Raw genomic sequence first — 26,683 nt, 5'->3', positions numbered from 1 at the left:
ATCGCATCTGCGAAAAAAAATCAATTAAAACTAAGGTCGTTTAGTTATCGAATTGTATAAAAAGTTAAAAACAGATGAACGGAATTGGTAAAAGCATTATGAACCATCCATTTATTTGCTACAATAGATTGACTAAACGATCTTAGTTTTAATTCATTTTGTACAGAGACGATCTTTACATAGTGATGTATAATATGAAAGGTTCTAATTATAAGCATGAGTGATTCGAACACAAATTTTTTTTAATAGGAGTCCCTACTCTTAAGTAGCCAAATATTGTTCATTACATTCGTTTTATTCGAGGACTTAAATCTTGTGCAGCTCCTCAGTAAATGATATAACTGCCTATAAATAATTAGTAAACAAATATTGTAAAAACTTAACAAAACCGTTGTCAAAAGAATCTAAGCCGTTGCGCAAAACGACTCCGTTTAGTCAAGCGAACAGATTTAGCGCGGTTCCGCGTGACCCAAGTCACCTCCTATTTATTACCAATCCCGCCACTCAGTGGTACAAATTCACACATTTACACAGTAGAGAGAGAAACAAGAGAGAGAGAGAGAGAGAGAGAGAGAGAGAGAGAGAGTAGCTTGACGTTCACTCCAAGGATCCAAAAATGGTGAAGTTCTTGCTTCAGATCTCCGCCGAGCTCAAGAATCTGACCGACCTTCAGCCGCAGGACGGCTGCGACGACCCGGACTACTCCTATTTCTTCAAGGTAAGACGTACATTTCCCTCCTTCCTCTTGTTTTTTGCCTCCAATGCGTTTCGCTTTGCTATTTCGGTTTGCGTTCTTGTTTTCTAGGGTTTCTGGCTTCGAATCGATGTCGATTTTTCTCGTCGCTAAATCTGCCGATGGTTAGTCGACGGCATTGACATGATTCTATTCGTTTTTTGTGGTTGTTGTAGCTGAGATGCGAGTGGTGTGGAGAGCTGAGCCCGAGAGAAACTTTTGTGAGCTTGAACGAGACTGTTCCTCTTCCAGCCCGCAATAAGAGAACCGCTAATGTCATCCGCAAGGGAAACGCTAAGGTCATCCGCAGGAGAACCGCTAATGTCATCCAGAAGGTAATCCCTCTCTCCCTCTCTTGATTACACAAGGGGATTTGTATGTAAAGAATTTAGGGCTTGGTGAGAAAATCCAAGGATTCTTGTGTTTTCGCGTGTTCTTGCTTGGATGAGTAAAATGCTGCGTTTGTTTGAGTGCCTAATACGGTCTCGTATCGTTTCACTTACCCTGTACTAAATCAATTTGATGTATGCCTCCGGGGATGGGATGTTGAGTAATGTTTGCATAGGTAGCTTCGAACGTGGTTTTACGCAGTTTATGTGAAAGTGATTCTCATCCCATTCGTTGTTCGACTGATAAGAATTGTTAGTTGTTCGCAGAGCTCTGATTTGACACATTTTTGCCACCGTGATTTCTGATATTTCTGGTTGAAATTGTGTTTGTTACATACGGGGAACTTATCGATTTTGTTGGCTACATTATTCCTCTTTCATAATTTGATCGTGTGTGGATATGGGGCTTCTTCTAATGTTTTGGTTTTACAAAATATTTTCTGGTCAAGTTTGTTGTACATGGTTGGTGATTTTGCAAATTTTTCCCTTGTAGTGCAAGCTTTGTGAGCGGGTTGGAATGATCCTGATGCACCCAGGCCTTGGCATGCCACTGACCCAGGCAGCAAGTGATGCCAGGCAGTTCGCCCCCGTGATGATTTTTGATTTCAGAGGTTTTGTACCTGTGGACTCTGTATTTGTTGGTGGCTGGAGAGCTGAGTCTGTAAGTTTCTCTTCCTCACACGCGACTTTCAATCGTATAACTATAGCATATGGAACGAAAAAATTCTCATTGTACTTCAGGGGCCGGAAAGTGCCTTCTGTAGGGCCTGTACCTCCTATGAACTTGAGCACATATGTATAAAAGTCTTGCTATTTGGACAACATTCTACTGACCCTTATTAGGGTCAGTAAATGTGGTACGAATAACATTATTTATGTGTTGAATACTTTCGTTATTCGCTTCTTAACTTCAGTGCTTAAGCGTTAAGGATTGAATTATCACCAAATTTATTTGTCTTTGCATCTTTATGTCAAATTAAACTAGTGTTCATTTCTTTTGTAGCTGAGTGGCATAAATTTTGAGCACATTGACTTGTCGGCAGGGAAGTTTGTTGAGTATGATGTGGAGTACCCAGTTATGATTTCTAATCTTCAGGATGCTGGTGGTTGGGTCTTTTATGCCACCTGAAATTCGTCGCGGTTTTTAAAACTTGGTATGTGAAGTTAACTGTTCGTCTGTGAATAAGATAAAACTTTAGAGCTAATGTTGCAGCATGTTACTCAGTTGTAAAAGGATTTAGTTACGTGGACACGGCATGTTATGCTGTTAAACTTTCGAAATGAATGCATGAATAGTTTTACGATTCTACTTCTCTTGAGTAGTTTGAACTGCTTGTTTGTTTTGAGCGTGGTTGAATGGGACTACACCGTGACATCGGCTTCGGCTATAAAAGCCCTTACTTGGTTGTTTTTGACAGTCCACGAAGCTGATGCACAGGACAGACTTGGTTGTCTTACACATATTTCTGTGATGTATATATCTGTTGTGTTGTGTGCCCCGTTGCCATGGATTGTAGTAACACTATGTGATGGTGTGACGGGTGACGGGTACACATATTCTTCTCATGATTTGGGTTCGAGTTGCGAGTGAAGGTGGGCTTACATGGTTTGCTGATATACCACCATCTCCAAAGAGTCCAGTTTCTCCAAATCACGAGACGAATTTCTAAAATTGTAGGAGTCCCACCTGGGCCTATAGTCTACATACGGCCCATCCCCTATCACCACCATCACTAGTAAGCACACGAGCGACTAAAAATTGTCCACTCTTATGAACGAGGCAATTCAAACTACTTCAATTGAATTCAACGGTCTCTATTAACTTATTTTATTGGCCCACCTTACACAAATTAAAGATTCTGATCTCTTTTTCACACAAGCCAAAGACTCAGATTTTCTAATCATTGGCCTCTGAATACTAAGGTTCGAAGAGAATCTAAATTCGCACATGAGTTCTTTAATACATTGACTTTAGGATTGGACAGCTCACCAAGGCCTAAAATAGCTGGATTAATTGAAGGCTAATCTCTAAGTAAAGCCTGATTTAAGGATGATGCTAATCTCTAAAGAAAGCCTGATTAGCATCACTCTCAAATCAGGCTTACCCTAAGAGAGCTGTCCAAGTCAGGCTCCTTCTAGGGAATGTGGTATTTCTGTAGGGAAAACCAGCAAGAAATTTTAACCAAATTTGTCTCTTGTTGGAATGGGTTATTCTCAAATAAGATCCTAATTCTATTTCGTAGTCGGAACACTTTAAGCACTGTTTTAAAGGAAAAAATCTTGCCTTTGACTGCTATTTCATTCCATATCTATAGTTTGATTCTTAAAGTAATTTTCACTAACATAAGCTACACAAAATTAATCGCATTTAGACTTTTTTGTATTTTTTTGGTTTTTGAATTCAATCACAAGACTTTTTGTGGTTTGAAGAACCTCTCAATCTCCTTCATAACGTTCTATTAGAATCAATTTTAAACATAAAATATAAATTTGACACCATATGTGGCACTTCGACATATTTTAAAATTTTACTTTTCACCCGATATATCAAGTTAAATTATCGTAATAAATGTTTTAAAACAAAAAATAATAGTAAAATTAATAAAATGCATTTAATAATCAATTAAAAAGGGAAAGGGATCCTCTCTGGATCCCTTCTTCCTAATCCATCAGATCAGGGAATTCGTGTCGTTAAAATTTGATCCAACGACTGAAGTTATTATAACTTTAAAAATTGGCCCCTGTTTGTAGCCGTTAGATCAATTTTCAATGGCACATGATTCCCTGATTTGGTGGATTAGGAGGAAGGGATCCATCCCTTTCCTTAAAAAAAGATTCGAAGTTGTTGTCAATTTTGGGTGTCAAATGCCAATTCATGTCATGCCACATCATATCTGGTTTTTTAGTTGAAAAACATTATTGCTGCTCTTTTTTATACTGTTAGTGCTAATTTAACATTTTGACACATCCATATCCTCCATTAAAGATGCTCTTAAGTGTTTAAATAACAATGCTCATCATAAAAATCCTTGAATGTCATTGGAAAGACACATTCTTCGCCCATTTTACCAATCATAGACAGAAAATACATTCTCTTTGGTACAATTTTTTTGTTTCCAAATCCTCCATAGTGCAATTTCTTTTTTAAACAAACAGTATTATTTACATTAACGGGTGTGAGAACGGTCTGAGCCTCATAATGAGCGAGGCACAATAATGTGATTTAAATTTGTTGTTTTACCAATTTAGCTACCAACTTTGTTTTTAATGACAAAAGTAGATACGTGTGCCCATCTCACATTTATTTCTTTGATTTGTTACCATTAAAACTTATATATTTTTCAGCTCTACCATCTCAAAATTTACCCGAAAAATACACACGCGCAACTGGATCAGGTTAGTTAGTTCTTCTTCCCAACCGACAAACCGATCCCATCTCCTTCTCACTCGCCTCGTGTGAGGAGAATCATCAAAATTCAAACATAATAAACTTTCTTAAAATCTCAGAGATTCCTCATATCTTAAATCTCACACAAAACGCACTCTCAAATAATTCAGACAACCTTTGTTGCTGTCCCTCAAGTGTTCTCTGCGTATCCGCCTTCTATTGTTCTTCATCGAACTGACCGCTTCTCGTACTCTCGGGCGCAATCCAAGCGGTGAAGTTGAAGGATCCAAACCCTCCTTTCATGTCCTTCAATTCGGCCTCCAACCTTTTACAGTCACATGGTATGTCATGCTTCTTTTCTGGTGCGTAAGCAGTTCGATTCGTTTAACATTCGATCCCAGCTTGGATTCTTGTTTTAAGCTATGACCTTGATTTGTCGACAACCCATGTGAAAAAGTCAAGATTTTTATGCAGCATGTGTTGAGTTTAGATCTTGGGATGCTGTAGAATTAGTTTTCAGATCTGCCAACATATAGTTTTTGCTTAGTGGGGTTGTAATTTCGGAGAAAACTGAGTTATTTCGATTGGAATATGATTAAATTCAAGTCCAGTTTACTCTCTGTGATGCAAGATGTGATTTTGGAATCTGGAATTTCTGCTTGTTTGAGAGAAGTAAGTTCGTGTCGAAAATTTTGATCTCAGACACTTGGAGGTACCCTGTCGAAATCAGAAGAGTTGAGGAATTTGATTCTGGTGGGGTGTTTTTATCGAGATGCAGAACTTGCAATTGAGGGTTGTGCCGGTGGAGGAAGGGAAGGACGCCGGTGTTAGTAGCAGCCGCCCAAGCCAAACGAAGGCCTTGCCGATTAGGCTACTGCAGTTATTCGCGCTGTTTCTGGTTTTCTGTATTACTTTCTCAGTCATTAGCATATACACAATTCGGCATTTTGGAATCATTGGCGTGATGACAACAGTCGCGGCCTCTTTCCAGCCATGCCTTGAGGAACCAAGAGGTTTGGATCGATGGATTAAGCCGCCATCAAGTGTTAAACACACCATGAATGATGAGGAATTGTTGTGGAGGGCTTCATTTACGCCTAGGATAAAGAAATATCCTTTTGAAAGAGTTCCAAAGATTGCATTTATGTTCTTAACTAAGGGACCGTTGCCGCTGGCACCCCTTTGGGAGAGGTTTCTGAAGGGACACGAAGGGCTTTATTCGGTCTACGTTCATTCACTACCATCGTTTCAACCCCATTTTAATCCTTCGTCAGTTTTTTATGGGAGACATATTCCAAGCCAGGTATGCACCTATCTATGTAATATTGAATCCGTTTATGATATTCTATGTTCTACTAAAGATTCTGCAATAAGTGCACAATATGTGTTTTTGGGTTTGGTATTCGTTCAATATCTTTTCTTCTTTCAATGGTTTCTCTGGCTTCTACTTTTTACACATCTTGATTTTCTCCGTGGTGAGCGCACACACCCTGGTTGCTTGCATTAGGGTGTGTATCCAAAGCTTAAAATATAACGAAAATGGAATGTGTCTCTGCAAGAGGTGGTAATTTTTCGAGATCACCAAGGAAAGGGTTAAATCTGTGTATTGGTAGAAAAGTAGCAATTCAACTTTATCACGTTTGGATATACAGTGATGCAGGATACCATCTCCGGGGGAGGGAAAACGTTTTAGATCTGGAAATATGTAATGCAATATCTCTAATATATCAGCTAAGAGTTTTGGTGTTCCCCTGCGCAGGTTGCTGAGTGGGGAAGAATGAGCATGTGTGATGCCGAGAGAAGACTCCTTGCTAATGCATTGCTCGACATATCCAACGAACGGTTCATTCTTCTTTCTGAATCATGCATTCCGCTCTATAATTTCAGTGTCATTTACCAGTACTTGATGAAGTCCAAGTACAGCTATGTGGGTGCATTTGACGACCCCGGGCCATATGGAAGAGGACGCTACAATGACAACATGGCTCCTGAAGTGAGTATATCCAAGTGGCGTAAGGGCTCCCAGTGGTTTGAAGTTAACCGAAAGCTTGCCATCACCATTGTCGAGGATACAAAATTTTACCCCAAATTTAAAGAGTTCTGCAGACCCGCATGTTACGTTGATGAGCACTACTTCCCCACCATGCTAACCATTGAAGCTGGGAATTCTTTAGCAAATAGAAGCATCACTTGGGTAGATTGGTCAAGGGGTGGTCCTCACCCGGCTACCTTTGGAAGAGCGGATATCACCGAGGAATTTTTGAAGCGAATTTTTGAGGGACAACGTTGCACTTACAATGACGGGAACTCTACAATCTGCTTTCTTTTCGGAAGGAAGTTTGCTCCGAGTGCCATGGAACCTCTTTTGCATTTAGCACCAAAGTTTTTGGGCTTCTAAGTTACAAGTTTCTAACTGATAAACCCTCATCCAAATCGACTTCTGGAGCCAAACGAGCGTGCGAAATTCGACCGGTGTGTATTACTCGTTACCATAAATTCAACCTCAGTTGTAATGTTTACTAGTTTGGGGTGTCACTTGATAGCTCTTTGGCAAAATATACTGCTTAAAACAGTATCAGATGTACAGAGAAGTAGGCGCCCAATTTAGCATTGGCATTCACATTTTTGTATTGAGAATTTGATATCATACATACACTGTATTTGAAATAACATTTTCTTGATTCTGTTCTCTTTTTTCTGTGCGCATGAATCATAGCATGTGCTACCAGTGGCATAGTTTAGATTTTTAAATAATGAGGTCATAATATCAACCAAAAAACTTCATTGTGCCATTTTGTTGAGCATCTAGTTGGCAACTGCCAATTTCTATCAACATATGCCGAAAGTTATGCCAACATAAGTCGACAACTATTATTATTTGTAAAGGCTTGTCGAGGGTGGATGCAGGATACTGTGAAGGAATGTTGAAGACTGCCAATACTTTTCAACTAAAGTATTTCATTCAAGAAGAGAGAAAAAGAAGACAAATATGATAGAAGAAAATAAAATAAGTAAGAGGAGAAGGTTGAAGTTTAGTTTGTCTTAGCTGATTATAGGGATCAAATATAATATATGTGGCTTTTTAGAGTTATTGAAGTCAAAGACAATCAATGACTCTATGTTGACTTCGCCACCGTAGTATATGCGTAGGCGACTGTCCGTAGTATTTTAGAATGCGTCGGAGAAAAATTCATTTATGTTTAGGTGTAGGACCAAACCTGATGTGACCAACAAAGAATATGTTGGGATACGGCATTACCCTCTGGATACGGCATGGAATGTGGAAGAAATTTCGGAAAAGCCTTGGAACACATTAATGGACCTCAAACCCATTTAGTTCCACTTTCTTTTTGGTACACCAATTCTTTTTCTTTTTCTTTTTCCTTTAATTTTTTTCGAGTCGCATCATTAATTAATATTACAGTTTAGTCATATTTTTTTTTATTTGTATGCAAGAATTCTTAGATTTGATTGTTATTAAAGAATAATTTGAACCATATTATTACTAGTATATTGTGAAGCAGATCGAGACTTGTCGTTTTATTCTTTACTCATTCCATACTAGGATAAGCCATCATATTCCCTTCAACGTAGATAATATCGTTTCTTAAAAAAAAAAAAAAAAAAAAAAACACTTTCGCATCAAAGTTGTCTAAGAAAACAAATTCAGTCCATTAGGACAAAAAATATATAATAAGCATGGAATGGCAAAAGTATACATTTGTAAACTATAGAGCATCTCCAACAGAATCTTCAAACTCAAGGTGGACTGCCATGTAACACAATTTGAAAGCATGAAAGAAGCTCCAATCGAAGTGTCATTCCTACGTGAATTAGCATCAAGAGTGTGTGTTTTTAATTTTAACAGCAGATAAAGATAAATCAATTAGACAGAGTAATAACAATCACAACGATAACCAATATAATCGAACAAGAGAGCTCTATTTACCACAGACGGAAAATACCTAATCTAAATATAAAAAATATAACTTTGAAACCTAACCTAGTAACAGCATTCGTCACAATTTGATCAAGTATCGTCATCACACTTACAATATCAAATAATATATATAGAGCAAAGTACGAACTCGTAGAAAACTTGGTCTCCAACAACTCAACTACCTCTAAAAGTAAAGTTATTTATTTATTTTTCTTTTTTGGTAAGCTGTATAAATTTATTTCTTTAAATTGAAAACAAAATTATACAATGTCTAAATGAGAAAAATAAATTTGAAATTTTGATAAAAGTCAGACTTTATAAATTGACGTGCACTAATTCTCTTGGTTGAATTCATAAACATTCTGTTTGGAAAAAAACATGGAATTTGGAAGCTCCAATTTTCAAGTTTCAATTCTATATAAACATGTTTCATTTCTAAGTTTTCATGAGTGATAGTTTTAAAAACAAATTATGCTTCGAATTTCATTGTTCTTCTAAGTTAATCAAATAAGAAAATTTACAAATTCTAAAAATTAAAATTCTATCATTTTAAAATTTCTTCGTCGAAACAAAATGTTAGCTGTCTTACATTCCCTTATTATTTCATATGTAGACAATCATGGGCCATCCTATGACGAATGTGAACATAAAAATGCCACACCCCATCACCTGTAAGGGCACTATGGTAACTTCCACTCATGCATGTGCGCCCCGCATCTTCCAAACATATGATCCCAAGCGAATGTTCCGGAAGCAAGCAGAACCAAATCTCCGCACTACACCTGTCGTATCTTTTTCTTTGCGATTCAACGCCCTGTCGTTTTCTCAATCCCCACGTTTCGGCCCCCCATTGGCCGCCGTGTTGTTCACCAGAAAGTCAGGCAATTCTACGCTGTAATCACTCTGATTTCGTATTGTGGGCCCTTTTTTTTCCCTATTTAAATTTAAAAAAGGGAAACAAATAAAAAACCAGTAATTCTTACCGCGGAAAATGTTACAGTCTCTTCCTTTTCGGCGTGGTTCCACGCGTCCATATCCTTCGTCAATGTTGCGGAGTCACCTGATTCGGTGCGTGTAGAATCCGATGCGCGCGAGTAAGATTCATACGCGCGTCACAGTAAAAATTCCCGGAATATATTCTCCACTTGGACTAAAACAAGAAAACCCCTGACGTTAAGGCATGACCGAATACGTCGTCGTTTAGGTTTTACTGTAATTGCCAGGAAAGTTAAAACGACCCACGCGTGTACAAATGAATTCACACGCCGCACGCGATGTGTTTTATAGTGGGGCCCACAGAAAAATTGTGGCTGAATTGCAGCATTAGCGCCGTAGTTTATTCAAATTTTCACTTTCTTATCACATTCAACTTTAGTTTTTTTTCGCAGTTTTGAGTGGAAACAACCAAAAACACAAAGCTGCAAAATCCAGCTTTGAAAAACTGGCAGTGGTGTCAGCAGCGGCGTCATGTTTTCCCTCATTTTCTCCCTAATCAACACACCCACAGTGGTCCCCACACCTCGTATGCTGCTCTTCAACAGAGCAACCCCTCTGCTCTTGCTCATACTCAGGCTCTTTGAAACAAACGAATTTACCCCTGCACCAACCTTCCTGTCGTCACCACTACCTTTGTTGGGAATGCTCTGTCTTCGCATAACCTCTTTCACCACCAGTGAGTAGCCGACACATTTCTCAAACTCGTCCATCGTCAATTGCTTACCCGTTTGGAGATCGCTGAGTCGATTCCAGCACCTGTCTTGATCGTAGTTCACAATGAACTCAATTCCCCGTGTCCAGATTCTTCATCAAGAAGAAGGCTCCTAACCGATTGTTTGATAAGACCGACGACAATCCAACGTCGGTCCGAACCGATCGGCTCTTGGGGGTTTATAACTGTTTATAAATAGTTTATCTAAATCTTATAAATGTCATAAATTATTATATAATATTCAACATCATTTTTTTTAGTCATTTTACACAGTCGTAGCGGCTTTACATAAAATTTTTACCAAACACTTTGACACTGCTTTTTTTGCCAAAACCAAATACTCTACTGCTTTATTTTACAACTGTTTATTCTCGCAGCACAGTAAAAACAATTTTTTTTCAAAGCACAGTAATATCGAACCAGCTCTTAGCACCAATTGTTTACGTAAATAATTTCCGCCACAACTTTTTTTTTTTTTTTTTATATCCTATATACTTGAAGTTAAAACAAATAAAACAAAATGTAAATAGATAAATATATACACATTGAGGAGTTGGAGATTGGATAAGAACAAAACGGACCGATAATAATAATTTAGCTTCGAACTCGATATGAATGATTGTCTAACTTACTATCTTTCGTTTAAAAGTGAGGTGATTAACGCTAAACTACAGTATTAAGTGGAAAAAAAAAAACTTTTGTAAAAGAATAAAAGGAAAACTAATGAAAAGTTCAAAAAAAAAAAACTTTAATTTTAATGAAAAATGACAAATAAATGTGTATTGAATAGTAACAGAGAATGGTAAAAATGCGATTTTTCGTTAAAAGCAAACATTACTAGAAGTGTTTCGTTAAAACTTCAAAAAATAAATGAAAGTCAAGTTAAGTGACAGATTAGACTGAAGTGAAAATTATACAAAAATGTGTTGACAAAATTAAAATTAAGGTGAATTCCAGGGCTACTAGAGAAATTACTGAAATTCGGACAAAATTTACCATATTAAGCAATGTGAGCTGTCGCGCCGTACCAATAACAATTGGCCAGCCTGTTTCCAACGGGCAGCTGCCCGACCTGCCCACCCCCACAAAAATCCCCAGCTATAAGTACATTCACTGCGGCCACTTCCTCTCACCTCTCAGCTCATACACTTTGTGCTTCCAGTCTCTCCGCGTCTTCAAAAACCCTAGATTCCCGAAAGAACACAGAGTTCGAAACCCTATCAACAATGGCAGTCTCAAAGGCATCCTCCGTCATCGCTCTCATGGCGGTCCTCTTCGCCGTCCTCTCTGCCATCGGCGCGGCCCAGGAGTCTCCGGCTCCCAGCCCAACCTCCCCCGCCGCATCCATCTCCCCCTCGTTCGTCTCCGCCCTCTTCGCCGCCGTCACCGCTCTGGCCTTCGGATCTGCGCTCAGGGTTTGAGGTCGCGGTTGCTGCTTGTCTGGATGTGGCTGTGTAGAGCGGTTTGGGATTTTGTGATTCGTTTTGTTTGGTAGCGAGTGTCGTTTTAGTAGGTGGTGGTCATGGATCTATAGGGATTTCGTTTACATATGATGGATTTTATTATTATATTATTGCTACTGTGATGGATTTCTGAGTATTAATATGAGTAAATAATTCATTTATTTTATTTAGTTTTATCTAATTTTCTTCTTTCTTCTCCTAATTCCCTGTTCGATGAGTGTGATTAGCTTTTGATCTCTCAGTTTAATCCCAATTTAATTTTAATTTCATGATAATCTTGCAATTAGAAGCAGCAAATTGGAGCTGCAGACATCTCAGATCTGCATTAATTTAATTTAGTTTTCGTATTTTCTTAAAGAAATGGACCGGAATTATTTATTTATTCCAACGTAGAGAGCGATATTTCCAGCTGCAAAGTAAAAATAAAATAAAATAAAGGTACACCACGTGGAATGTTGTGGGCACCGACAATTACAAATTATTTTCTCTGGCTGAGAAATATAAATCCTGAAAAAATAAAATGCATCAAGAAATTTTTGTGGTCAGGTTCCAATTGAAAACCTTATGCATAGAATTTGAACTCAGGGATAAGGTTTATGTAGACTCCGTGATCAATTGATCTAATTCACATCTTGACTCACATTTTGTCAAGTGATGGCGGTATAATTTTTGTTGTCATAATTTAGGATCGTTGTTTTCTAACAAACGATATCATTATAGGATTAGATTGTTAGTTGTTATGGGCGAGGAGGAGGATGAGTAGAGTGCGTGAGCATGATTGCATTTTGCATTACGGAACGTCATCTGAATAAAAAAATTTATTTTGGTTTATGCATTACGGGTCATCTCCATCCTTCAAATTAACATGAGTAGGTGACGAACATTTTGAAGTGTGCGTAACAATTCTTTCGAAATTCGAATAACTTCCATTGTGCTTTGTGGCGTACACAATTAACGTTAGAAGATGCCGTTGAGGACCAGGTCGATGATGGGTGGTGGGTCACACTCAAAGAACAGATGTTATTCCCAATATTTGATTACTTTTGTAAAGGCATAATTATATATTTTTTAAATTGAGATTAAGAACTAAATCACAATGGTGAATGTAAATATGAACCGACCTAATGCAAGTTAAGCTTTTATCACAGTAATAGAAAGAAAAAAAATTATTATTATACTACGGCATTACGAATTACAGCTCTTTAATTTAAAATAAAATATGAACCGACCTAATTATTGAACTCTGCCATATTCTTCCTTTGACCGCCACCATACGACTCATGTTTTGTGTCCTCGATATAGTAATAACGGGATAATGCGGTTGGTCGGTTACCGTTGTAATTGTACATTGCGTTAAGAAATTAAATTACTGCTAACACGTCTTCCTAATCACATAAAATGTCAATTTAGAGATGCCACGTCAAATTTAATGTGACATTTTGACAAATCGTCATATTTGTTAGCCCTTCAATTTCCTAATGACTCGGTCCTTTTCGCCTAATATTCAGTTGTCATTTTCTTAACAGCTGCCTATCAAATTTATATCTATATCTATATTTATCTATTCTATATTATTAAGAGAAGAGGGCTTGTCAACTTTTTGCCTCATTTTCTTCCAATTTTACCCTCACTTTTGAATACACAATGTTGACATGAGGAGGGCAAAATAGTAATTTTGTATCTTTTGAACTCCTCCCCTTTTTTCCTATTTTGGCCTCACTTTTGATGCATAATATTTACATAAGAGCAGCTCCAGCGGGAGCTCTTGCTCGAGGGACTGGCTGCGGAACAGGGCTTGATTGCCCGAGGGAGGAAGCCTAGCGTTGGCTGGCAAGACAGCCCGAGCAGGCCCGATCGCCAGGCCCGTCTATTCGTGCCGGCCCGAGCGCCCGAAGGCAGTCTGACGTGGGCTGACGTCAGGGCAACGACGACATCAGCCACGTGGGGGATGAGACTTCCCTTTCTCTCTCTCAACCTTTATGGTTCTTGAACGACATCGTCGTCTCACGGTGGATGGGCAGCGGTGGCGACGACTCTCCCCAATGCCTCCTCCTCATGACCACCACCGCCTTGCCGAATTGAGCAAGAGCTCCATAACCCACAAACTTGCCGGAGTTTGCTCCGAGGAGGTGACAAAAAACTGGGCAAGGTTTCAGAGAAATTGCAGGGGGTTAAACCTCTGGTTTCGAACTAGAAAAACACCTCAAATCTTGTCCCAAACAACATTAAGACATAATGAAAAAAGATTTTCATAGAGAACCTCACCTGTGTTCGAGTTTTAGATCTTAAAGCTCTCGGCTTCAATGGCGGTTTACATCGTGATGGTCCGATAACACATGCAACGGTATAGCTAGGATCCTTTAGTCCTAGAGATTAAGGTTTCATGGTTTTGGAGTTTGATTTTTTTAATTTTCGAAGAGGAAAGTGGGTGAGAGCTCTCAGAGCTCTAGATAGAGTGAGTGTCGGGAGCTTTTAGAGAGAGAGAAAGAGGAACTTTAGAAAAAATGGAGTGAAGTGAGAAAGATGAGTGGAAAGAGAGGGAGCGACGTGAGCAAGTTGCAAAAAATACTATTATTTTATTTACTTATTGCTAGGGCTATTCATGTGTAGGGGTGGAGATGCAAAAGGTAATTACTATTTATTAAGGGCAGTTACTGTTTACTGGGTGGATTAAATAGTGAATAGCCTGGGGGGAGGGTTCTCACGCTGGAACTGCTAAGGAGGGCAAAATAATAATTTTATATCGAAATATTTACATAAGATAAAAAATATGCACTTATTATGAGAAATTGTCTCACCATCATTTTTTCATACACGTAAGTGAAATCATGATGTTTTTTGGATAGTTTGAATGAACTAAAGCAATTGCGTTTGAGGAGAATGTGGGAGGAGGTGAGCGGTTTTTCCCTTTTTTCTTATTTTGCCCTCATTTTTCATACACACTATTGACAAAAAGGAGGGCAAAATAAGAAAAAAAAAAGGGGAAAAAAGTTGATAAGGAGGCTTCTCTTAATAATAGCATAGAAAAAAATATGCACTTATTAAGAGAAATTGTTCACACACACAAAATGTGTGCTGTTTGCTAGTATATCCTTAAGAAAACTATAACCACAACTACCATTGGATGTCGTGGCGAAGTCACTAGCTGATGCCCTTTTTAGAAAAGGAAAAAGAAAACTATAACCACGATAGCATTAGAATGTATGTGATTTTTTTTTACTAAAATATTGTCACGTGATATAATGTTACATTTAAATTACAACACACATATTTATTTTTTATTAATATATTGTTTTATATGTGAGACCTATCAACATATTAGCAGTGGCGTATGCACATTGGAACCAAGGTGGTCCCATGATCACTCGAAGTCTAGAACATATACATGTGTATGTCTTTTGAGGACCATTTGAATATTTTGTACGAGTCTTTTTTGTGCCCACCAAGTGTTTAATATAATGCATGCTAAACATATTTCAGCAGCACTCGACATGTTGTGTCAAGAGCACTTGACAAATTCTCTACTCATCAAATTGCTTTGACATATGTCGATATTTGTTGACATGTGCGCAACATGGTTCAGCTGACGACAACAAGCCCACTAAGCATTTGACAAAATGCCTTAGTTAATAAACTAAAACTTTTTAAGAGCTTCGCGCTCTGTTTCTATTAAAAAACGTAGACCTTTAATACTGAGACCCCCTAATATTCGAATCCTAAATCTGCCACTACATACTAGTCTATCTATAGTAAAATGATCACATTACGTGACAGTAAACGGGTATGCAACAAAAAATTTCTCCATCACAAAGCGAGGAGAAAATTGCCCACATCATGAGAGCGTTGTAATCCGGGTTTCCACTCGGATTGTGAAGTCTGAAATTGCTTTTGTCCATTCCATTGTCAATGAGGACCATGATTCATGAGCACTCAACCAACCAAAGCGCACACTCCCCATAACCCATTTACGCATTAACCAAGTTGTCAATTCAATGCAATAGTCAATTGGTCCATTTAGCTTTTATTTAGTTGAAGCAAGTATTGTAAGGTGGACTAATACAACATGGTTCTGGGATCACAATTTAACACATCATGATAATTACAACAAGAAGATGAATGACACTTACCTGCACCGATTGGAGACATGGTGGCTTGAGTTCATAGGTTGTCTTCTACTTCTAGTACTTCAATAATATCTCTCTATTATATGAATAGGGTTCAACGTATCTGAGAGATTAAGCGTATGAAAGTAGGGACTTAACCATAGGATTTATATCATTAGAGTTTAATCATAGCTGGCCTATTATTGATTGTGAAAATCAAACCCTATCACTTAAGTGATTGAGTCCTACCATGGTTCTATATCTTTGTAGTGAAACCTATTAGATTTCTATGAGATCAATTGCAAAGGTTAAGACTCCATAATCCTTATTTCACTAGGACTATCAGATTACTTATGTCGTTAACAACTCGATAAACAAGTGGCTTACAACATAAGTAATCCAATACATCATTCATTGGCATTCACAACTTTACAAGTATTACATTCAACTCACACGAATAAGATAATGATAAATTTGTAGTGAGTTTCATACTTAATTGTTGTAAAAGTGGTTTTGTAAATATCATATCGTTTGTTAAAAAAAGAAAGGTCATCAATTCAACGGCCAAACACATGAGGGCTTTCATGCAGTGAAGAAACTGATGAGGCCCCACCCTCAATTATTCTCTTCTTCAAAAATTTTTCCGTCAAACAAATAAGTTCAACAAAAGCTAAACAACATCAATATCTTTTCGTCACTCAATCTTCATCAAAGACCACCGGGAGGTGGATATCCGAGTTGGTTGTGACAACTCATGAAGAAGAAGAACATGTGAAAACCTATATGTTTTTAGTGGAGCGACACTGTTATTTAGAAAAGTATAAAGTTAGTCATTTGTGCTTAAAATAATAAATGGCCTATTAACGTTCCATCCTTCCAATGGTTTTATAAATTGAAGCTCCCGACCCTATACATATGTGATTAACTATTTCTTTTATCAACTATAACAATGGACCAAAACACACAATTAAAATGGCACTAAAGGGTGGAATGTGTGCTAAGCACACATTGGTATGAGTCGGTTAAGTGCTCGACAAAACGTCTAATTAAAAAGATTGAAAAAAAAAATATTGGCACTACATGTGCTTAGAGTCCCAATGAACTAACTTTCTCGCTTCACCCCTGCTTGCTGCAATACTATTGTGGCGGCATCTCAAGTTAAGCTTCTCTCTAAACACATCGGTGACTCACATTCTCTAATGTATGAACACCTCATTGTGAGAGCTAGGTCACTCCTACGCATGCTACGCAAAACCAAACCATCCACGCTTTGTCACTCCCTTTTCTTTTCTAACTTGCATGACACGTGAACACAGAAATTGTGTAAAATCCCCCATAGAAGCTTTACGCAACGGGTGTTCGGGAGTTTCAGACCGGAGTCGAAAAATGGAAAAACACAGTATACACAAACGGAAATCAAATCCGTTCATTATTTACGATGGTTGAAAGGTGGAAGATTTACATAGTTCTAACATTTTCTCATACCTTCAAAAAGAAGGCAAAAAAAGAAGAAAAGAAAGAAAAAAAAAACTAACACAAACCCTATAACTCTACATTAGTAGATGGCTAGAAGCCCTTTTTTTTTTACTAAAGCTCGTTTTATTCAGAGTCCGACTCCACCACATTGCCCATTGCCTTTAACCCTCTTGGTCTCTGCATCATAAAAAAAAAGCAAAGATTACCACCCAAATAACGAATATCAATCCTCGAAACTAAAGAAATTTGAGTAGGGCAGCTCGACCAACTAGATTAGCGTTTAGACATGCACTCTCACAAACGAACAAGCCACATTGTATACCCTCCGGCCCCAAGTAGGTATAATTTCCAATGTACACGGACCTACTGTTTGTGAGAGTGGACTAACCACCGCGAAATTGAAGAAAATTGCTTGAAATTTAAGATAATTGAATACCTTTTTCGAAATCTTCTTCTCCCGGACCTCGTACCGTTCCAGCGTCAAATCACAGAGCCAAGCTCCCGGGCTTACAAGCTATTGAACATAAATACACAAAAATAATGAGGAATTAGATTAATCTTCCAGCTAATCACATTTCATGGACTTCATGTTTATAACGTTTAAAAGCAGAGGTCAGGTCAAAGCAAAAAACAAAGGCAAAAGGGTTAAGCTTTTGCTTTAAGCAACGGGCACAAGTAGCATAGGCTTTTCTGAGAAGCACTTTTATCTGTTTGGAATCGAAAAAACGGATTAACAGTACGTTTGTGCTTTTGTGTTCTCTCTGCAGTTGGCAGTGCGGTCCAAGCCGGACGACAGTCAGGTACACGTCGCCACCCAACAAATTATGAAACTGCAAAAGTACCTATATGCCCTCCACACGAACTATATTTACTAAAAGTAACAGGAGCAGATTCTTTTGGACCAATATGCCCCTCTCTATCTTCTAAAAATTAAGGCCCACTAGCTTTTAAAAGTCGACTACCAACTAAATCACGTGCGTACACGTGGGAAGCCACGCACCATCCAATCACCACACCCAACCACCATCTATTGGCACGTCCAATTAAGAAGAAAATTCTCCCCTGATCCACTTTGTGGAAATTTTAGAAATCACTACGTCTTAACCATTCATTATATATCGTGTGTCCAGTTTTCGTCAAATACTGTTTACGTTTTATTTTAAATAAAAAAATTAAATATTTTCTGATCGCACAATACACGATAAATGATTGAAATACGAGAATCCTTAAGATCTCCACAATTCGAATAGGATTTAGTTCCAGACTTGAATTGTCTGCCCTTTTCGTGCCCTCCTGTTTGTGTGATCACGGTTAAACCATATCAACATTTTATATTACTATTTCTTTTTGTTTTATTATTTTTATAAAAAAACAATATAAAATGTTGACGTGACTTAACCGTGACCACACAAAACAGAAGGATGCCAAAATGGCAGGGCAGACAATCAAAGTCCTTCAATTCCATCTAATTAATATTATTCTAACAATTTTTTATTATTATTTATTACTGCAAAAATAATTCTTAAGCCCAAAAACCAATAATTCCTCACCCTTCCATTTGGACAGCTAGCAAACTTTTAGGCATGATTAGGTATAAATTGATGTATTGGGCGACACGTGTACGTCTGGTTCATGCTGTCACTTTAGCACACTCCTTTGGCTTTTAGCTAAAACTAAAACAAAAACAAAAAACAAAAGAAAATCCAACACCGGAAATGCTACATTATTATTCTATTCCAATCCAACGGTTTTACCAGCGCAATTTATATAGCACGGATACTCTGTTAAGGTAACGTCTCTCGCGTCACGGATACTCTGCTAAGGTAACGTCTCTCGCGTCAATGCAATATGGCTATGAAAACAAAACTTAAACACGTTTCTTATCTTTTGGAACAAAACCCGACAATGACAGTGTACCGATGCCAATATATTCCATGCTTTTATCTTTTACTTTCATTGATTTATATTTTTATAGTAGTCAATATTTTATTTTCCTTCCAAGTAACGTAGAGCTAGTCCACATTTTGTCACAACATTGCATGTATATACAAATAAGAATCCAACCTCAAGAAGCAATGTAAATTTCTAGCCAAAAAAATATAGGAACATTTTTGTTCACCACCATTTATTGTAGTGTATGTTCACCATCATATTTATCATCGTTAGATGAGTTTGAATTTCGAGATTCGTGTAATGGATAAGTACAAATCTCAAAATTCAAACTAATCTAACGGTGATAAATAGGATGGTGAGCATACACCACACTAAATGGTGGTGAGAAAAATGCACTCAAAAAACATAACCATCCGCTATGCTAACGGTATTCCAAGTTAATCACGCACGGTTACCTAAACAAATTACTTTTCTTCTAAATCAAGCAACTAGTAATTAAAGGGGGTTTTTGCAATGGTATTTAAATTCTTAACCATTAATTAAGGAACTAATTATTTTAAGTAAAGATTAAATTAGAAAGTGTTTGAGAGAGAGAGAGCTTACATTGAGGGTGCGTTGAACGAACTTGGCTCGCTTCTTCGGTCTCTGAGGCAATTTCGACCCTTTGATTGCCATAAAGTCCTCTTCTTTCTCCTTATTGGTCAAAGCAATCACGAACTTCGGCGGCCACACCATCTCTGGCCCCGCCGCCGCCTCTCCGCTCCCCGACGAAGACCCGCCCTTCTTGCTATCGTGCGCCGTGTCCGAAGACGCCGCGGACTTGTTATTGTGATGATTAATCTCATCATTATGGTGGTGGCGGTGGTGGTTTTTCTTATCGTGCGCACCCCTGTCGGGCGAGGCAATTCCCCTCAGCCCTCCTCCTCCGCCGTTGCTCTGACCTCTCATGGCAGCAGCGCTCGTAGTCTCTGAGTTTCTGCAGAACCAGATATATAATCAAATCAAATCATCAATCAAATAAATGACAGTTTTGTAGAAAGAAAAAAAAAATTATATTAAAAAAACGAGAGAACAAAAGTTTGATCGTGAGGGCGTGAAATTACGAGATTGACCTCGATCGATCTAGTTCGGTGGGTGCCAGAGTAGGCTACAGAGAGAAACTCTGGGGGGTTTTTGCGTACAAAACGCAGCGTGGTCTTTGGCTTCGTTGCTTTTATGGTGGGGAGTTGTTTATTTATTTTTTTATTCTTTTTAATAAATAAAAAGACAGATATTTTAGAGAGAGACAGAGAGAGAGTGGAAATTCTCAGAAAAGGAAAAGGGATGTGATGTACTGTGTAACGTGCACAGCTGGCTCTACGGCAGGTTTTGGGCCGTTGGATCAAAGGGGACTTTTTGGAAGGTTAAGGACACGTGTCGGACATGGAAAGGGGTAGACCTGTTGCCTGATCCAATCAGGGATCGGACGGCCGACGAGGGGTTGTGATGTGGGGATTCGGTTATGGGATGGACACGTGGAAAGGGCTTGCCCATTCCATGTTTCCTAAGGCCGTGGAATCAGGGGGCCGCTCGTTGTGGATCGGATGCTTTCATGCCAAACGACGGAGTGGGAGCTCCGATCAGGTGTGATCGCAGTAGGAAAGAACAAATATCATACCAGATTTATGATCAATTCAAATCAGCTTCAACAATTCCTATGAAAATCCATGACACTAGGGTGAAGGAAAGCATTGGGACGGAGCACGCGTGGATGATCTTATGCCATTGATGTTGTGGGTCATCGTGCCCTGCATTAATGGCTCAGAATCATCCACGCGTACATCGTCCCTATAGCTAAAACTCAAATCATGTAACTAGATCTTAATACACCAAATCACTCGACGGACTTGGGTCCACAATCTAAGATCTAAGTCGTGAGAAAAGCAGGAGTCGAACTCTTACCTTGCAAGACGCGAGAGTGTAAACGCTCCTTGTGCGGTTCGAGATCTCTCTCTAAGATTAGTTTTTGGTGTGTTTTCTGTTGCACAAAGTGAGTTGTGACTAGATGAGCAGCCTATTTATAGTGATTGAGCTACTAGGTTTCCTACAAAGACGAGGAAAGGAGGCGGCCTCATGTACTTACCATGAGCTCTCTCCTTCTGGAACTTACACATCGCTGCACCCCCACCTGACCAATTGGAGAGTGGGTTAACATAAAAACCTCACAGCAAATCCAACCCAAATTCTGTAATTAAAGTCCTAATCCTCTCAAAAGCTTGATTAAACTACAGATTAATTAAGCTGCAAAGTATATAATTAAGTGAATGAGACCTTCGGAATATAAAACCAGCGGTGTATGGCAAAAAGATCAAATAGTGCTTACTCTCTAGCCTTATCCAATTGTATATCAATCCTAGCCACTCATATAAAGGAGAAAACTTGGATAGATCAGTCGATCACCCGAGTTCGTGTGCATTGAGAATTGTATTTAAATTGGCCGAATGATACCTAAAATAGTGAGATTCGTTTATTTGTTTAGAGTGTCTAATCATCCAACTGATCACATTGCCGTACCAAGTTCTTGCCCAACTAAACTGACATAGTTGCACGAAGAAATTAAACGAACAACTTTTAAATTGTATGCAAGTGGACTTACTATTGATCATGTCAATAATTCGACCTTACCATCGCTCGTCTGTATTCTCACACTTTCGTCGACAAACTTGACTGTACTTTGACAATCAGATCAACAAAACACTTAGCTTAACAAACCTAAATCACAAAACTGCGATCAATAAATTGTGGATCTAAGATCTGATGATTTGATTGCGCTAATGGACCAAACACATAAACCACGAAAACTTGACCAAACAAAACTCCACAATTGCTATTGCCTTGTAACTCAATTGGTTAAGAGTTTTCTACCTCACAACCGGAGTCCGGTATTCAAACCTCCCACTCTCATAGTTAATAGGGGTGTGCTATCCACACACCCAATTTTACTTCTCACACACCCTTTGATAATTTATGTCCATTGAACTTCTTCAATTCATCCGATCTGACGGCCGAAAATTAAAAAGGTGTGTGAGAAGTAAAATGGGGTGTGTAAATATCACATCCCTAGTTAATATAGGATATCGTATCATTTGTATAAAAGGAAAATCTACAATTGTAAACTAGCATATGGCCCCCGCGCCACTAATTTAAAGGAAAGAAGATTCTCTTCCGATTTACTTTGTGGGGATCTTAAAGATTCTTATATCCTAATTGTTCATTGTAAATTGTACGATCAGTTTTTATCAGGTACTATTTATATTTAGTTTTTAAATAAAAAAATCAAATGATTTCTGATCGCACGATAAACGATAAATAGCTAAGATGTAAGAATCTCTATGATCCTCACAATTTGGATCGGATGGGATCCAAATCCAATTTAAAGCGCTAAACCACAGCACAATGAATGAGGATCCTCTCTGGATCCTCTTTGTGAGGATTTAAGGAATCCTTTAATCGTATTATTTCATCGTATATCGTACGATCAGAATTCATTTAGAAATTTTTATTTAAAATTGAACACAAAATGTACTTGACAAAACTGATCACATGATATACGATATACGGACACGATTAAAGAATTTTTAAGAGCCTCACAAAGAGAATCTGAAGAAGATCCCCAATCCAGCACTATCACAAAAAAAATTTCAACGTGACAAAAATACGGTTCGGTACACCAAAAAGACAATGAGTTGAAATTTTTTTTTTAAATTTCCAACTAATTATAGTATTATATTTTATATACCGGACCGTGTTCCGGACATACAAACTACACATTAACAAAGAGCAAGAGAACTAAACGACGTCGTGGAGTAGTAAATGGTGAGGGAGTGAGAGTAGTTACCTGAGAATACGCTGAGGTGGCGGTTGCTGGGGAGATAACGGCCGTTGACGGATATTCAAATAGCCGTTACTCGTCTGATTAACGGTGGTGGAAAGCTGATTCGCCGGGTCCTTATCGGGTCGAACAACCCGGCGACTGACGCGGACCGTGGTTCGGGTAACCGGGGGGCCGCTGGAGTCGTCCTTCTCCTTCACCTGGATCTTCATACACCGGAGGCGCTTGCGGTTCCCCCACTGCAAGACGAAATCCGACGTCGTTTGGTGTCGGATTTCAACCGAAGCGGAGACGGAGGCGGATGCGTCCCCACCGGTTCTATCTCTACTGCTGGCACAGTCCCTTTCCATCTGCATTTAATTACAGCGGTTGGTTGGTCAAACTGGTACTTTTACATTTTAACCCGGGGTTAAATTAGAATAAAAGAGGAGAAAAGAGGCAAAAATGAGAATATGGAATTTGGTTGTGGGTGGCTGTCTGCGACTGCAGGAGCCAAGAAATAAAAATTCAAACAAAAAAACGAGTTTATCCAAATAGACGGAGAAGATGAAGATCCAGAAAATACAGGGAAAGGACAAAGCATAAAATTTCATCCCCTGCCTTGTTCCTTTTTTTCTTGCTCTCAGTTTCCAGGGAAACAAACAGAAAGTTTCCTACTTTTTCTGTTGTTTGAATTGCTGAAAAACTGATGGAGGAGAAGAACATGAGCATCGGAGTTCGAACTGGTAACAAAAAAACTCTAAAGATTGGTGGATTTTGACAGAGAGGGCCGTTTCTTTCAATGCTGAAAAAAAAAATTAACGACAATCGATGGAAATTATCCAGAAAAAAATAAAAAATAAATAAACAAACAAAAATGAGAAGAAGAAAATTATATCTTCACCAAACTAAAGGTGAATTAGTTGCAGAAAACTGGAAAATCGACAGAACCCAGAAGGCGAAATTGAAAGAGGATTCGAACCTGGAGATGGATTGAATTAAAGATGCAGAGAGATTGAGATTTTATGAGAGAGAGATAGAAGGAAGTGTTGAAATTTTCAATGGGAAAGCTTAAATTCTGTTGTAAAATCCAAAACCAGAGCTAGAAACATACAGATTGCTTCGACTCGATCGAGATGACGAGAAAAAGAAGAAAATCTGAGAGCCGGTTTGAAGAAACCAAATGGAGTAGAAAGATGAGAAGATTCGATGAACCCAAAAAACAGGTGGAATTCAAATCCGCCAGTAAAATCCAAAGACGGAGACTTTGGTTCATCTCTGATCTGTGAACCGGAAGAATGAATCCTCACCTGTAATGCTCAGATTCCGCAACCACCTACAATCCTGAATTTGCAGAAGAAAGTTTGCTTCTTCTGAGAAAATCTTGTTCTGCTCGGCCTTTGAGACTACGCAAATCGCAAATCTAGAGCCAAAAGTCGACGAAATGATCGGAACTCAGAGCTTGTCTCCCTGACACTCATGAATCAACGAGTTGAGATTTCTTGAGAAAATGGGTCAAATCTCTCCGAAATGCGCCTGCGAAACCGAAACCGAAATCAAAACCAAACGATAAATTAGAACTGGGAAACAAAACAAAACAAAACAACGAATTTCTTCGCCGTTTCTCTGCAAATCCCAGTGAAATGAGAACGGGTTTTTTAATTACCGAAGGAAATCGGAATCGATTTCCACTTCAGACTTTTTGAATGTATCTGCACCACAGAAATTACACCAGAAAAACAAAAACCCAAGTTAATTTTCGGAAATTAAATTCCATTAAACCAGCAAAAATGGAGTTCTGTTCTCAAAATTCAAACCTCTCCAAGCTCCACAGACTCAGAGGAAAAAGCTTCGATTAGATCCTCAACATTCACACAGTCCAGGTCTACGAATTCGAATCCAATACCCAATTCAAAAAGCAGATGAAAATCGAATCCCAAAACTCTAGAGAGAAAGAGAGAGAGAGAGAGAGCTTCGTTCTTCTTCTTCTTCTTCCTCTTCTTTCTTTCTTCTGGTTTTTCTGATGAAACGAAATGAACTCTCGCCTTTCAAACCAGTTTTTATAGCAGGCCCGTCACTCCCTCCGTCACACATCGACCGTCCAACGCCGAGCGTTCTACACCCCTTCGAAATCCAACGGCTCCCGCGTCTCGCTCTCTTAAACCGTCAGCTCCGTCTCTTTTAAACCCCGTTACGTCGTTACGTCGTTCTTATGCGCCTTCATTTCTTACACGTCGTTAGTAGAAACTAACAGAATCTTCTGCGCCGTTAAGTTCCAATTATTTACAATTTCCAAGGAAATCATTTTTTTTTCTGTGCCTTTTATTATTTTTATTTTTCTCTGGTGAACCGGGTTCGATGGCATTTTCGTTTGGGTCATATAGATGTAGTCAGAGTGAGATAACTATGGTTAAATTTTAACCGGGGTCGTGGGTTTAACATTATCAGAAAGTTTACCGGAATGTCCGGTTGCCCTGATCGACATTAGACCCGTATACAAGCCGGGCTTAAATGTTGTGGGTGCGGCTTTTGACCAAATGCAATTTTTGAATCTTGAGCGTCCATAAAAAATAATAAATTAGAAAAAAGATCTTGAGCGTCGGTTCTAACACCATTGACCAAATGCGCAAAACGGTGTTTAAATTGAGTGATTATTTTTACGTAAGTTCATTTCGTTTCATCATAGGTTTTTCGGTAGATCTGGTTTCCGATTAATTTCGTTTCCCTTCACCTAGAAGGTCAAGTATAACACATGTCAATAGTAAAATAGAGTGTATAGAGTGCTACATCAATTGCGAACGAAAGCTGGAGACTTTCTTGAACTATAAAATAAGATCATTCTCCTACAATAAATCTCTAATGTCATTATTGTACTTAAACTAGTCATTATAACCCACTAATGATAATTATGCTTAAACTTATGTATTTGTATAAACCCTTAACAAAACACCATAAATAATCCAAAATACATAGAAAATTGTTAAAATGAAGGGGGTTCGGCCACCACAGTAACTCAGCCACTAAGGGAACTCGACCACATGTTAGGTTATGTAGAAAATCTCCACATTATCCACTTACAATTTAGCAATAATTTGGGAAGTAGTAGTGAAGATCAATTACATAGTTTTGGAAGATTAAACTCAATATGATAAAAACTATGTAGTATGTATGTAACCTACCTGTAGAAGACGCCATGGAGACTCGGGCCAACAGATGGGATCTGCAACCTGAACAGAAGATACGGTTCCCATGAACCAGCTTATCCGAGAAGAATCCTCAGTTATACTTAGGATAAACCACGTACAACTTGTGTTTGCTTCTTTATCTCTATCTCTTTGCACATCATCATCACTAGGTGACCGGCGCAATCGAGCGAATGTCACAAACTTGACACTTTAAGTTGTTTCAAAGTCTTCACTGATTTTGTGCATCAACGAGATGCATGCAACTAAGCTAACATCCATGGACGGAGCCACCATAGGCTTAGAGGGGGCAGATGCCCCCACTCAGTTCTTCAATTTTTTTTTTCTCACAAAGATTGTACAGTTTTGCATCCTAATGACCAACCTTAATTAAAATACAATTAAACTTTATATGTTAATCAGTAGTATAAGGGAAATGCTAAGGAAACTATTTTAAAAGTGGGTCTCTCCAGGAACTCTTCGTCACCTCATGTTTTTGGCCCAATTCCCGTATCAACATTATAAAACATTGTGCCAAAAACATGAGGTGACAAAGAG

General features: G+C 38.5%; 3 protein-coding genes across 5 annotated transcripts; 2 read left to right on the top strand and 1 right to left on the bottom strand.

The window, feature by feature from the left end:
- Window positions 1–544: 544 nt before the first annotated feature.
- On the top strand, window positions 545–2,431 carry LOC103440984 (uncharacterized). Its single transcript, XM_008379680.4, has 4 exons — window positions 545–718; window positions 910–1,068; window positions 1,616–1,783; window positions 2,126–2,431. The coding sequence occupies exons 1-4, from the start codon at window positions 617–619 to the stop codon at window positions 2,249–2,251; spliced, it is 555 nt and encodes a 184-aa protein (XP_008377902.3). The 5' UTR covers window positions 545–616; the 3' UTR covers window positions 2,252–2,431.
- Window positions 2,432–4,461: 2,030 nt separating this feature from the next.
- On the top strand, window positions 4,462–7,182 carry LOC103428745 (glycosyltransferase BC10-like). Of its 2 annotated transcripts, XM_029106808.2 has the most exons (3): window positions 4,559–4,851; window positions 5,213–5,813; window positions 6,270–7,182. In XM_029106808.2, the coding sequence occupies exons 2-3, from the start codon at window positions 5,283–5,285 to the stop codon at window positions 6,906–6,908; spliced, it is 1,170 nt and encodes a 389-aa protein (XP_028962641.2). In that variant the 5' UTR covers window positions 4,559–4,851; window positions 5,213–5,282; the 3' UTR covers window positions 6,909–7,182. The 2 variants fall into 2 exon arrangements, with proteins under 2 accessions (XP_028962640.2, XP_028962641.2); XM_029106807.2 differs by having other exon boundaries at window positions 4,462–5,813.
- Window positions 7,183–17,126: 9,944 nt separating this feature from the next.
- Window positions 17,127–25,071, bottom strand: LOC103455839 (uncharacterized). Of its 2 annotated transcripts, XM_070827284.1 has the most exons (9): window positions 24,761–24,979; window positions 24,610–24,655; window positions 24,254–24,479; window positions 22,971–23,314; window positions 21,216–21,260; window positions 21,035–21,110; window positions 19,697–20,069; window positions 17,637–17,714; window positions 17,127–17,377 (listed from the first exon to the last, which is right to left on the bottom strand). In XM_070827284.1, the coding sequence occupies exons 5-9, from the start codon at window positions 21,244–21,246 to the stop codon at window positions 17,324–17,326; spliced, it is 612 nt and encodes a 203-aa protein (XP_070683385.1). In that variant the 5' UTR covers window positions 21,247–21,260; window positions 22,971–23,314; window positions 24,254–24,479; window positions 24,610–24,655; window positions 24,761–24,979; the 3' UTR covers window positions 17,127–17,323. The 2 variants fall into 2 exon arrangements, with proteins under 2 accessions (XP_070683385.1, XP_070683384.1); XM_070827283.1 differs by lacking the exons at window positions 21,035–21,110; window positions 21,216–21,260 and having other exon boundaries at window positions 24,761–25,071.
- Between the last annotated feature and the right edge of the window lie 1,612 nt (window positions 25,072–26,683).

Source organism: Malus domestica, chromosome 08, assembly GCF_042453785.1.
Source record: "Malus domestica chromosome 08, GDT2T_hap1".
Lineage (NCBI taxonomy): Eukaryota > Viridiplantae > Streptophyta > Magnoliopsida > Rosales > Rosaceae > Malus > Malus domestica.
This window is presented reverse-complemented; position numbering and strand designations above follow the sequence as displayed.